This window comes from Rhamphochromis longiceps, linkage group LG9 (genome assembly GCF_057381845.1).
Source record: "Rhamphochromis longiceps isolate RC_006_pf linkage group LG9, R_longiceps_female_GT1.1, whole genome shotgun sequence".
Lineage (NCBI taxonomy): Eukaryota > Metazoa > Chordata > Actinopteri > Cichliformes > Cichlidae > Rhamphochromis > Rhamphochromis longiceps.
In genome coordinates, this window is record NC_140565.1 from 28,968,091 (window position 1) to 28,981,147 (window position 13,057).

At 37.9% G+C, this 13,057-nt stretch overlaps 1 protein-coding gene across 1 annotated transcript in view; it reads right to left on the reverse strand.

Annotated features, from left to right (window-relative positions):
• LOC146662499 (cadherin-12-like) overlaps positions 1-13,057 on the reverse strand; it is a 103,544-nt gene that overhangs the window by 67,184 nt on the left and 23,303 nt on the right. The window contains exon 2 of the mRNA XM_085419165.1: positions 2,601-3,011. Coding sequence (XP_085275291.1) covers positions 2,601-2,846 — 246 coding nt within the window. The 5' untranslated portion in view covers positions 2,847-3,011. The remainder of the gene's footprint in view (positions 1-2,600; positions 3,012-13,057) is intronic.

The following is a 13,057-nucleotide window of genomic DNA, read 5'->3' on the forward strand; positions in this document are numbered from 1 at the left end:
GTGGGAATAGTCAAGCAGTAAAACCAGGTAGAATTGCATGTTATCCAGTTATGTTTGTGCCGATTGCATTGGCGCGGATATTGTTTTGGTGAAGTCTAAAACTGAGGTGAGCGTGTTCTGACAATTTGACGTACAGCAAGGCAGATGTAAGCACAACTAAATGTTATCCCGCTGTGCTTTAACATCTTCCTTCTCCACAAACAGCTGGTGTGTTCAGGCAAAGGCACTAGTTAATAGGCAAACTTACTGATCCATAACACCAGTACTGGCAATGTCCCCATTCCTCGTCCGATACGTGTCTGCATTCTGTGCTGTCAGAACAACTGGCAGAAATACACCTTGTTTGTAATGTGACTCGTGTTTTGTTTTGTTTTTTTTATTTATTGGCCAGCACTAATTAGTAGTGATTTGGCTGTCAAAATTACAGTTGGCAGTGATGCATTTAATGCTCTCGAAATAGATTTTGATTATTGCTAACAGGGTCAGGATTTATTAGTGTTTGTCATTCGTCTCACACATGCATGGATGCAAGTCGTTCACCTCCTGCTGTCAGAAGTACCTTTTTCTGAGCTTCCTCTGTGAGCGCTGTTCCTACAGTCAGATCGTGCCATTTAAACTTTAAAAGGAAAGATTAATTGTCTGCATTAATCATCTCCTTGATAAATTGGAGTGTGGCATGTAAAATCCCCCCCCTTATTAGTCCATTGTTGATAAATCTCTTATGACAGCATTTTTAACAATCACGTACTAAAGTATAGTGATTGCTGTATTCAGAATTCAGTTCAGCTCCTGGTTCCTTTTCATGTTTCATTCTCCTCTTTGCTTTCCCCACATTTCCCATAGATCTCTGCTGCAGCTATCAAATAAAGGCAAAACAATAAAAATAATAATAAAAACACAAAAAGTAATGAATAATAACAGCACTGTGTACGTTATATACCTAAATAAATGCCAGGTAACATACTCACAAACCATGTCTCATTAAAATACCCTTTTTGAGCTATAGGTGTGCATTTGGATAAACTAGTCACATGTACACTACTTGTGCTTTCTATATTACTTAGCGTATGTTAAAAAAATACCCCAAACTGCTTCAGCTGCTTCACTAAACTTTTTCCTCTTGGGTTCAGTTGCCTCTCTGTTGTCAGATAATTACTACTTCAATTGGTCCAGAAGGACACTTCTGCCACAGAGGATAAAACAAAAGTGTCTTGAGCTCCAATTCACTGCAGGTCACTGGCTGGAAATCATGAGTACACTCTAAAGTGAAAACATTACCACATTAGATATTGATGTAATATAGAACACGCATTCATTGCAGACTTATGGTCAATTATAGTCCATTAATGTGCCCTGTAAACAAAGCTGCTTCCTAAGGTCCTTGAACCCTTTCACCTACATCTTTATCTCTTAGTATGCTCTCTGTTTGAACATTTCTCACATTACCGTTCAATATGATATCACAGAAGTGTGTGTAAATGGTAACCCACTCCAGCGCTCCCCGTGCCATTTAACAGTGTACAATAAAAAGGTTAAGATTCAAAGGGAAATCCTCTCCCTTAAGATTTTCCCAACAAAGGTCCGAGGATCTCCAAATGCTTTTCATATGTTGAAGAATCAGTCAATTATTTTGAAGAAGAGCAGCCGCCCAGGATTAAGTGATTTAAGAGTGCAGTAGACAGCTGCTTCTCTGGCCCTGCTTTAGCCTCAGAGACTTCCACAAACAGCGTGGCTTGTCAGGGCTGATTGCAGTGGCACTGAGGCAGATAAGTCAGTCTTACTATTATCCTATGTAAGCTTGGAGTGCCAAATTACAACTTTAGCCTTAAACCCCCACAGAGTTTGCTTACGAATGTCTTAAGCCAGAACAGTGAATAAGAAATCCTGTGCTAAAAAGCGGGGACGGCCAAGGTTTGAGGTGACACAAAAAGATGTGAGTTTGATGGGATGTATGTGTATATATCTCCGTCTGGTTTCGGATCAGGCTGTTGGGTCTCTGCTGTCTTTTTATTGCTGTCAGCATCTTCCGTGGCTCATAACTATGATGTTCTGACACCTTTACAAGGACTGTAATTTAAATTTATTTCTACCACACCATCAAACCTTTCACCACTTCAATGTCATGTGTGGCTGGTCTAACGTGGAAATCTTGTGGCACAGCTCCATTATTAGGTCTGGATTTTTTTCTTGCGTGATGCTGGTCACATCATAAAACACTAAGAAATAGGAGCAGATTTACAAGCCTTAGGAGCATTATTAGATTAAAGAGGTAAAGTTCTTGGGGATGAATGAAAATAGGCAACTTCTAGTATTTGCTGTTACTTGTATAAGTACATGGTATTAAAATAGTCAATAATTAATTATAACCTCAAGGAATAAAATATTTCCCATCTAAAATACTGGTAGTTTTAGGGTAGTTTTATAGTTACTCTAAACTAGAAGGTTTTTTTTCTGTTCCCTTCCTCCCATTTTATCTTCCTCATGTTCTATCGCTCCCTCCATTTACTCCCAATTCAATTTCTCCTAGGCTCCTTACTATGTGATTTATGACTTCTGCTGCACCATAAATAACAGGGGGGAAAAAAAAAAAAGTTTTTTACCTTGCCCACGTACTGCGGATCTGACCCCATGTACTCCTCCAGTACAAAGAACTGGTTCCACACCCAGCCCCTTTTGACCCGCTGAAATCCAGCTGCCCCATTCCTCATTGGGCCCACCAACCTCCTGGTGTGCTCCCTTCCCGTCCTGCTCCGTCCCAATGGTGGTAAAGGTGGACGTAAATAAGAGACCGAACCCTCGTCGACAAGAATCCACAGGAACAGCAGCAGGCAGTTCCTTGTTAGCATTGGCGATCTGTGCGGTTCAGGTCCCCAAGTTAAAGTCCAGTGACGAGAACTGAGCCACAGTGAAACAATCTGCGATGGCGTGTATGGAAAATGGGTGAGTTGTGAGACTCTGCAGCTCTCCCCGGTCTGTCAGGATCCCCCTTAGAGAGTTGTGGAGCTCATCACCTGAAGGAAAGAAAACAAATGTTTAGTCGAAAAGACGTCCTTATCCTCCACACCTGCACCAAACTGTAATAATACAGCTAATTCTGATTAGAGACGGTCCAGGAATGTCTTACAGCACTTGTGATTATCACAGGTTGATATGAAGTGCTGTTATCCTGCTATTCATAAATGTCAGTGAATCGATAGTACAGCATAGCCTTTATTCTTCCCCCAACCTCCATGCTTTACTTTTTAACTGCACAGTGATAAATGAGACTACTTTGATTCTCAAGCATAAAAATAATTGTTGTAATTATTTGCCTGGTGATAGATTACCTCTACACCAGACGGTTCTTATTGACGCATGCACTAATTATCTAGACTACTCATCTCTTTAGTGAAAACTGAGACTTTATTCTTGCTGTCAAACCACTGTGTGCCACTGTGCTGTGGACCTGTCACTGCCATGATTTCCCACAGAAGTTCAAAGTTATGTATTATTTAGTGACGCTTTAATGAGAGGTTGCTGATTAGCTTTATGTTTTGCCTCACAAACCTTGTCTTAGTATGAAACCCAATGAAACTTGAAAGTTGAACTCTACTGAAAAAAAAAAACAAAAAACCTGACAAACGTTGCACGCAGCCATCTGAAAATAAAACGTGATACATTGGCAGTTCATATATCAAATTGACATGCGTATTGTGTAAAATGTCAACATGCTCTCAGTGATTTCTTTAGGATACGTTGCTTTCTTTCAGACATCGCTCTTATGTGGAGTGCATTTTGACAACTAGTGGCCACAGGAGATTGAACCTATTGCTGTAGCGTGTCATTTGACAGACATGTATTGTACAAAAGTGGCACCTCATGTAGAAGATATTCATTATACATATTACCACTCAAAGACATATAATGTTAGATTTCATTAGAACTTACAGTATATCCAAGAGGTTTTGTTTGCATAAAACTCATTAGAAGTTCATTTGATCTGATTTTGCATCAATGAGTGAAGGAAAAATGTAAAAACGGTTAAAACAACAATGGTTGTGTTGTGGTCTTACTTGTGCTATAGCGCCAGATGTAAAGTATGAACAAACCTAAACTGCTTGGTAAACATAAGGATTTAAGTTGCTTAAATATTTATGTTCATAAATTATGTTAATGAAAATGCACCTTATTTTGCCTGCCTTTCTTAGAGAAGTCTTAGACTTTTTTCCAGTACAGTAAACATCTTGAAGTATTACAAATTGTTTTGACCTGTACATTGGTGCATTGGAGAATTATTTTACATGTATGTGAAATCATTAATATAAAGTACCTCGCTGATCACACACCCTCTCTCTCTCCCAAAAGTAAGTTACCACGTGTTGGTGACTTTAACGGGGCAAACTGGTGCGTAACGAGACTTAATGCTGATACATGGACACTTGTATTGATTAAACAGAGGAAACTAGAAATAAAAGCCTGCCTCTAATTCAAGCCAGCTTCAAATGAAACCTTTCTTGTTGCAGTTCAGGTAAATAATGGCCCTGCAGTATTTGCAGAAATATGGCATGCAGATTTTAGATAATATTGAAACGACTCCACAGCGCATTTTTAATAGTTTTTCTGACCGCTCAGCCCCTGTGGTATACTTTAGTGTTGATCTAACACACATATCCACCAGTCTTAAATAAACAAATGAGAATGGAACACAAAAACATGACCGTTTGTGTGTGTCTAGAGATTATAGAGAGAAACAGGATTGCTAAAGTACATAATTTAGAAACCCCATTTTTGTCTGCGTTTAGACAGACATAAAAAATATACAGTTTCAAACTAATTTACTTGCAATTATGGATGTCAGGTGAGTCTTTTTTTTTTAAATTATTATTAATAAAAGGACTGAAATGGTATTGTAATTGAACAATCACTCATTAGTCCATTGCACAGAAGAGAATGAAATATTACACAAGGAGCCTAATTTGTTAAGCTCATTCATTATTGAGCAAATGACTGTTGTACCGAGTGTTGCTGTTCACACCTTGTTTACAATCTTGACTACCATATCAACACTCACGCATTCAACTCTGGCCTTGTTACAAGACACTTAATTGTGCTGAAAACAAGAGAAGGCAACCACAAATGGTGGGAATGAAGAATGGAGCTAATGGTTTCCACACCTGGTTTATTATTCCTCTTTCCCTCCTAATGCACTTATAAGCTGTACAGTAATGGAAGACAGCGTGCCTCTAATTTCATAACTGGAGCCCTCATTGACATCATTGTCTTTGATTAATTATACTGACTTGGAACATCGGCTTCAGAAGAAGATTACTTCAACAAGGTTATGCGGTGCAACTGGATCCATTTATTCTCTCTGTCACGACAGTATCTTAAAAGTCAAAACTGATCTGCAAAGTTCTCTGTGCAAAATTGGCAGGAACTGTCTTGACATGGGTCAGACATGCCTCTCCCGCAGGTCACTCCTCATTTAGCATCGACATAATGGAAAATGACTGTTCCCATAATTCCTGGAAAATCACGATCCTTTGCCACTGTACGGTCCTGGGAGGGCTTGATGCATATTTTATGAGATAAGTTAATTAGCATATGTCTGGCTTCGGTTGTGAGCCTTGACCCAGGTGTCTACTTCAGATAACACAACGCAGTAGGCTGACAGTGTTCTCGCACATCACCTTCAATAATCAAACAACATATGGCTGGCCGATCTGCTGGTGCAGATTACCACCCACAAGAAACTCCCACAGAAAGTTATTAGTCGTCAAGGCTGCTATAAACATGACAAACGAATAAGTAGGCATTGACTTTTGGAAAAGGGGGGAGAAATGAGTCATCTGGATCAAGTTGTTGTTTTGCAAACACATTAATGTCTTGGTAGACAAGTGGGCAGAGATGTTTGTTTTCATCCTTCTTTAAAAACTGCAGCGTCTTGCAGTGGCGGCCAGCAGAAAATTTGTACTTGGAATAATAAGGTTAGGGATTTAGCTACGTTTGATATACAACGGAATTGATCTTGATTTCATATTTTAAATAGAGTGCTACCTGTGTACGATACACACAGGTAGCACACAAGGTCACCTTATGAAAGAGGAAGGCTTAACCAGTAACACAATTGCTACAAAGCATTTGCACAAAGCACATCTTTTCTTACACTCTACATTGTTATTTTCTCTATTAATATCTTTTTTTGTCAGGCACAGTATTCTCCATGTGACTCTGCAAATAACAAGTAATACTACAATATTATAATTTTACGTTTTTATAGTTTAGTACTGCATGCTGTTATTTTCCTCAGACGTACCTGTGTGAGAGGTTTTACCATCTTGTCCAACCCTAACAACAGCATTTAGATTTCCCGAATGTACAACTACCGAATGAGATTTCACTAACCTTGTGTAAATGTTGATGATCATCTACACGAGGTTATCGACTTATACAGAGATGAATAAATATTCCATTGATTATAGAGCAACAGCATGCACATTTCACTGTAGACAGAAGCATCAAGTAGTGCAGCCTAAGCAGAACAATGCAAGAATGTAATACATAATTTATTGTCGTATGGCTTCTTTTTTCGTAAATCTTCATAATGACTTTTGCATTTAAAAGAGTGATTTTGAGTTTATGGATAGGAGGTCACAGACTGTGATGGACACATGTTCTGCCAGTCCAGGAATGACCTGGGTCCTTATCCCTAGTGCTACAATTTATACTTTACAAATTGAATTCTGTGCATAGGAGTAATGAATCATTCTTGGCAACGGGGGTGCAGGGCATCTCAGAAAGCTTATCGAACTCTGGTCTCAACATATTCTAGACTGGCTTCCTGTAGCTCTGCAAAGCTCCGAGGCTTTCACCAAAGATTTCTCTTGTGGGGACTCAAGCAAACTAAAACAAGTAAACATTTTTTCCCCTATTTAACTGTTGTGTTAAGGGTAACTTTCTAAACAGAACTGAAAATCCTTTTGTAAATACTGGACATTGGACAATATTTAGATTTTATGTTGAATGCCATGTCTGGTCTTCCTTTTAGACCAGACATGGCTGTTCTAATAATCTCAAGAGTTATATTCAAGTAATTTGCTGTCAGTTTGTTTTACTTATTCATATATTGTTTGAGAATGTTATACTGACATTTTTTTATGAACCTGATTCACATTCCTTAGGTCTTTTAATTCCTCAGTGTGTACCAAGAATAACCTTTTTAAATGCTGTTTCATGAGGGATAATTTGTCCTTTGAATATAGGTGTTTCCACATAGTGCTGACTCACTCACTTCTGCATTATTGTTAGGCTTTTCACTCAATTCCCTGAGAGCACCTACATGTACATCTAGATAAGGATTAGTCTCCCTCTGTCTGTGCTTATATTTGACAAACTATCAGCTGGTGATATTAAAAGATATAATGGTATTAGGATCTATATGTGTATCTGTATTAAAGCAGTGGTCCCCCAACCTTTTTTGCGCCACGGACCGGTTTATGCCCGACAATATTTTCACGGACCGGCCTTTAAGGTGTCGCGGAAAAATACAACAAAATAAAACTAGTACCGGTACTGAAAAATAGACGAGTTATTCATAACACACGTGAAAAGACCCAGGAAAACCAAGTTAACGATAAAAACGATAAAAACGATAACAAAATAACGCTGAAAACCGATTTAAAAACCCTGAAAACCACACATTTCACACCTGAGCCTCAACTCTCGCGGCCCGGTACCAAACGACTCACGGACCGGTACCGGTCCGAGGCCCGGGGGATGGGGACCACTGCATTAAAGAATCTGTAACATACAAGGAGTTTTGTTTCCAAGTTTTAATAGGAAAGGACTTGTCACAGTTCTATCACTACAGTGTTCAAGGCAGAAACCTCATGTCAAGTACAGCTCTGACTGAGGAGGAAATATGTGCACTAAAGCTGAGGACATGTGAGGGGAAAAAAGTGTCAGGGAAATAACTGGAAGAATTTTTTTGTAGAGCTAAGGCAGAAGAAGACAGTAATATCATTGAAACCCTTGAGGGAAAGAGTGGGAGGAGAGAGGTGTAGGTGGAAGCAATGTAATGAAAATGGGAGTAACAACACAGCTGGCCAGTCAAGGTAAATTATCGAGGAACACCTCATGCGTAGGTTATAGCACAACCTAAGTAATGAATAGTGAACAAAAGGGCTCAGTTAGTTACTCAGATAAATGTACTTATTTACCATGCAGTTGGCTTGTCTGAAAATACAGTCCTTTATTCATGTGTAAAATAACACAGCTAATGTTGGAAATGGAAACATTCTTCACTTTGGAGGGCGTCAGCATGTAAGGTCTATAACACAAATGTACAAGCAGCACGAAATGTTGTTCCCTGAACAATGAAAACATTATTATTATTATGATGTGATAAGTCATCTTCTTTACTTTAACGCGTGTTACTCCTGGAAAAATGTTACATTTTGTTGTCGATATGAAATACTGTGGGCATAACAGGAATATGATGAATTTTATTTTCCCATAGGTAGCCCGTGGCATTCTGTCTGCAATAAATTCATGTCCACATCCATCAAAGTTTGAGTCCTTCAAAAAGGTTGCGTACATATTTTGCTTCCAATCATAAAACGTATTGAAAAGTTTTCACAAAAGTTTGGCACTTACACTTTAGTCTTGTCGGGAAGTGTTTCTCCAGTTTGCATGCACCCTCAATATGTGTCTTATTTGGGTATCAACAACTGTAAAAGCATTCAAAAAACTACCTTGCCAACAAATAGATTCAGCAGCAAATAACCCCATTGATTTAAAAGAGGTGATACCACTGTTAAATGCCAGTATGCATTTTTAAACTAAACTGTTAAATTGGACTGTTGTAATAAACTCAAAGGATTGAGTTCTTCAACTACTAGACAGTAGCCGAAAACACATTCTTTTAATAGTGACAAATGGCAACTATGCTTGTTGCCAAGACTATTTCTGTGATGAATGTGCTTTGATGTTTGTTAAAGTGCTACATCGACAAAACCAGAAAGTCATCACTACAAAGATACTTTGCAGGGGTTTTGATAGAAGCTGCTTAGGAAGTATACTTTTACTGCTTTCCTTGCTTCACATATCTAAACATCTCATTGTTTATGTATCACAACAAGGACAGGGAGTTCAACAGCCTAAAATGACACATTTTGTACTGTACCGCATTGTCCACCTTGACTCTTTGTCATTTGCAGTATTGCTTTGTGTGCACCGATTTCTGTCAGTGTTCCCTTTGAAAGGGAAAAATAAAGTTATAGATGCTTCAGGTAATTATTTTAAAATCTTCTTATGTAATTAAGTTTGTCTTGTCAAATTATTGTAACATTGCAAGCTGGTGTCTGAGATGCTCTACTCTAAGACTATTGTACAACCAAGAGAGTGAGACGTCTTCTCTCCAGCATTTCAATTTATATCAACTTCAAGAGATGAATTTGCCCACTAAAATGTTTAGTCATATCAATAATTTAAGCTCATCACCTTAATAGTTTGGAACAAGGGCCTTCACTATTTGGATGAATTAGTTTGGGAAGTAAAAGGTGTTCCAACGAAATAAAAGGCTGGTATTTCAGTGTGTCTGATACACAATTAGTAGTAGTATCTGATCAGACGAGGAGTCAGCAGATTGCTACTTTGAAAGGACTTGGAATATTGATCTAGGTGTGCATGGATTTGGCAACATGCAGTGTTTTTATAATGATAAAAACTGACAATTGATTGCCAAAAAGCAGAGTTTTATAATAAAGTCAAACAAGACAGGCAGGAAATGCAAGAACAGCTTATTTTGCGCCTTTGATTTGATGTCTGTCACCCCGTCACTTCACTTTGACACAAAGTGTCAGTTCTCACATTGCCTTTGTTAAACAATTGAATTAGAGACGAAAGACTTCACTTCAGTCACACCTCGATTGTCTGTCTGATTTAAAATTTAACGTGTTGGTGTACAAAAAAAAATAAAAAATCCCAAATACTCAAACTATTTTTGATTACATTTAATATATATATATATGTATATATGTATATATGTATGTATATATATATATATATATATATATATATATATATATATATATATATATATATATATATATATATATATATATATATATATATATATATATATATATATATATATATATATATATAATTTTTTTTTTTTTTTTTTACTCAGACTTTTAATACCCAGGTACATCAAAGAATCACAGTAACAAATATATTTCCCCTATATCCTGATAAACCAGTCCTCAGCTATCTTTTATCACTTTTTTGACATCTGAGGTTTTGACAGATACAAATATTCAGAGTCAGGAGACATGCCTGATCTTATTCTGGAGCAGTGAAAGACAAGCAGCTACTAAGATGAAATGAAACATCCCTGTTGCCCCAAGGCAGCCATGGTGCACCAATGGTACACAGGCAACTGTCGTCATTCAGGCAGACAGTTCTCAGGGATGCCAGACAACAAGTTTTTGACCTTGTGAATTTGAGCTGCTTGAAAACAGCACTTAATGAGGGATTCACAACTCTGTCTTGTGGCATTTGGTATCATTTAGCTTTTTACATTTTTTTTTTAAACATAACTGGGTATCTTGGAGGATCTATTTAGAGTAAGCAGGTAGAAAGTCACTATCTTGATGTAGAGTAGAAGTCTGCGTTTCAGAGGCATGACTGCAGCAGTGGTCCTCAGAGTTTCTCATTTTAAACTGCATGCATTCTGTGACAGTACCTCTGTATGGGCCTCTGTCTCTAAGAAATAATCACAATTCAATGGATGATTGTGTTTATGCCAAAAGAAAATGACTTCCAGAAATATATTTAGGAGCAGACTTTTTTTTATATTTCTTTTAAGTAGTGAAGCTATTGATCCGATGACCATTAAAGTGCAAGACTGGACCAACACACACACACACACACACACACACTAGCTGAGGAGTAGCTTAAAACAAAATTTGAATCTTTAGGATGATTTATGTCTGCCTTGTGGAGTTTGAGACTTGATGGAGCTCTGTAGTGAATACACTTTGTGCAGGACACTGTTGCACTAGTCTAGGTCCAATTTTGTATCTGGGAATAAAAATTCTCCATGAACTTTTGACTCCAGCTGTCTGTGTAACACTTGATGAGCCATCTATGGTAAGCAGTGGTTAAATTATACATGCAATTGTTTGTGGCTATCTGGTCCTCTTTGTTTCATACTGATCCCAGTTAGCTGCTTGCAATGTAGAAACTACAATTTGTGTTGATTACCTTCCATTGTGGATATTGATGAACCATGAAATTTCAGCAGCAGTGCTCATAATTCAGTAATGGCTGTGCACTGGTGAATGCATATTTGGGATATTGTGGTGTCGATTACAAATTAACCATACCAAGTACACGACAACCAAAAGCTAAAGATTTATGCTAAAATGTGTCCAAAGCTGTGGATACCTGATACTTTGGAGATTATTCCAGTCATAAATCTGTCACCTCCTTATCAGTTCAGAGACAGATAGGGGAAAACTGACGATGTGCTTGCTGGGGTGTTTTTGGAATCCTTGATTACGTCGGTTTCCATGGCTTTCCATTGTATTGTCATTTAAGACAGGTAGACTAGATTACAAACTAAGACATCTTTTCACAAGTTTAGTTCTGTTCATTTAGGAACTCTTCATGCCACTGAGTACTCTGTGAGACAGTATAACACCTTGAATATAATCCAGTTATTATGAAAAATAAATTAGCTATGTGTCCTACTGAACGAAGGTTGCCTCTCTGTTAGAAACTGAACTTTATCCCCCTGAAGATATGGAAGGCTTAGCTGTAGAGACAAAACTGGCCTGAGGCAATAAAAAAAAAAAAAAAAAAAAAAAAAGCTCCACACTGACTCAGCTCTCCCCAGCGTGAACATGTCTGGATCCCCTGCCAACAAAATCTATGATGCAACAGATATCACTCAAATGAAAGGTTATGATTAAAAAGGAAAGATGTATAAAACTTCAGACAGGCACCCAGGATCGGAATTCTGTATTTTCTTTCTAAAGTTTAGATGCTATGGATAATCTGTGACATGCTGCACACATACAGAAAAGAAAAACTGGCCCTAAAGGTGGAACAGCTCAAAAGTGATTCCTGGTTCATGCTGTTTTAGTCAAAGCTACTGCTGTTCTCTGATCTGAACTCAATGAAGGTACATTAAAATAAAAGGTGTGACTGTGAAGACCTGTCAGTGCTCAGCTTGAGCACAGACCCAGAAGCCAAATTGGCAGTAGGAGGAATCTTGCTTTACCTCCCTACTGTAGTGTACGCTGTAGAAGCTCAGATAGTGCTTCAGCCCCTGCTGCTTCATTTTGAGCTATGGAAAGAAATGGTCGAAGGCTGAATTTTGAACTCTTTTGCTGCCTTACAGTGTGTGCCATTAAATTCTTCTGAAGGCAGCACCAACTATTGGCAGACAAGGTTAGAGAAGGCAAGTCAGATGATAACAAGACTGATAGCACCAGAGAAGTGGCTAAGTACCGGTTCTCTTTAAGGTGAGAGAAGAAAATTAAGTTTCGAGTTGCAGAAAACCATATGTAATCAAAACTCATGAAAAGAAAAAAAATCCATAATTGTCATGAACAACACTGGTAATTTAATGTAAATGTGTTTGCAGAAAGGCAGATTTTAATTTCTGTGCTAGAAAAGTTTAAAGTTAATTGAGGATAAAAAAAATGTCTAAAACATCATTTTATGAACTTCAAAAAAATGATTTATGCCAGATATAGAATGCTAACTGAAATGCCAAGAAGCAGAGTACATGCGGGTGTCAAATAATGCCATTATTTTCTGTTTCTGCTTCCAGAAACTGCATTGCAGGTGTGCATTGATCTCCTATAGTCTCACTACACACAAGAGTTTCTGTTGAAAGATTAACAGTACAGTCAGCTGGCATTAAAGTATAAAATAAATTCATCCAGCTGTTTGAGTCAACTGTATGAATTTTACCTTTTGAGTCCCAAAGCCCAAAGGACTGGTAGATGCAAGAAATCCACCATCCAAACACATTCTTATCAGCTATAACAGGGGATTGTGTAGT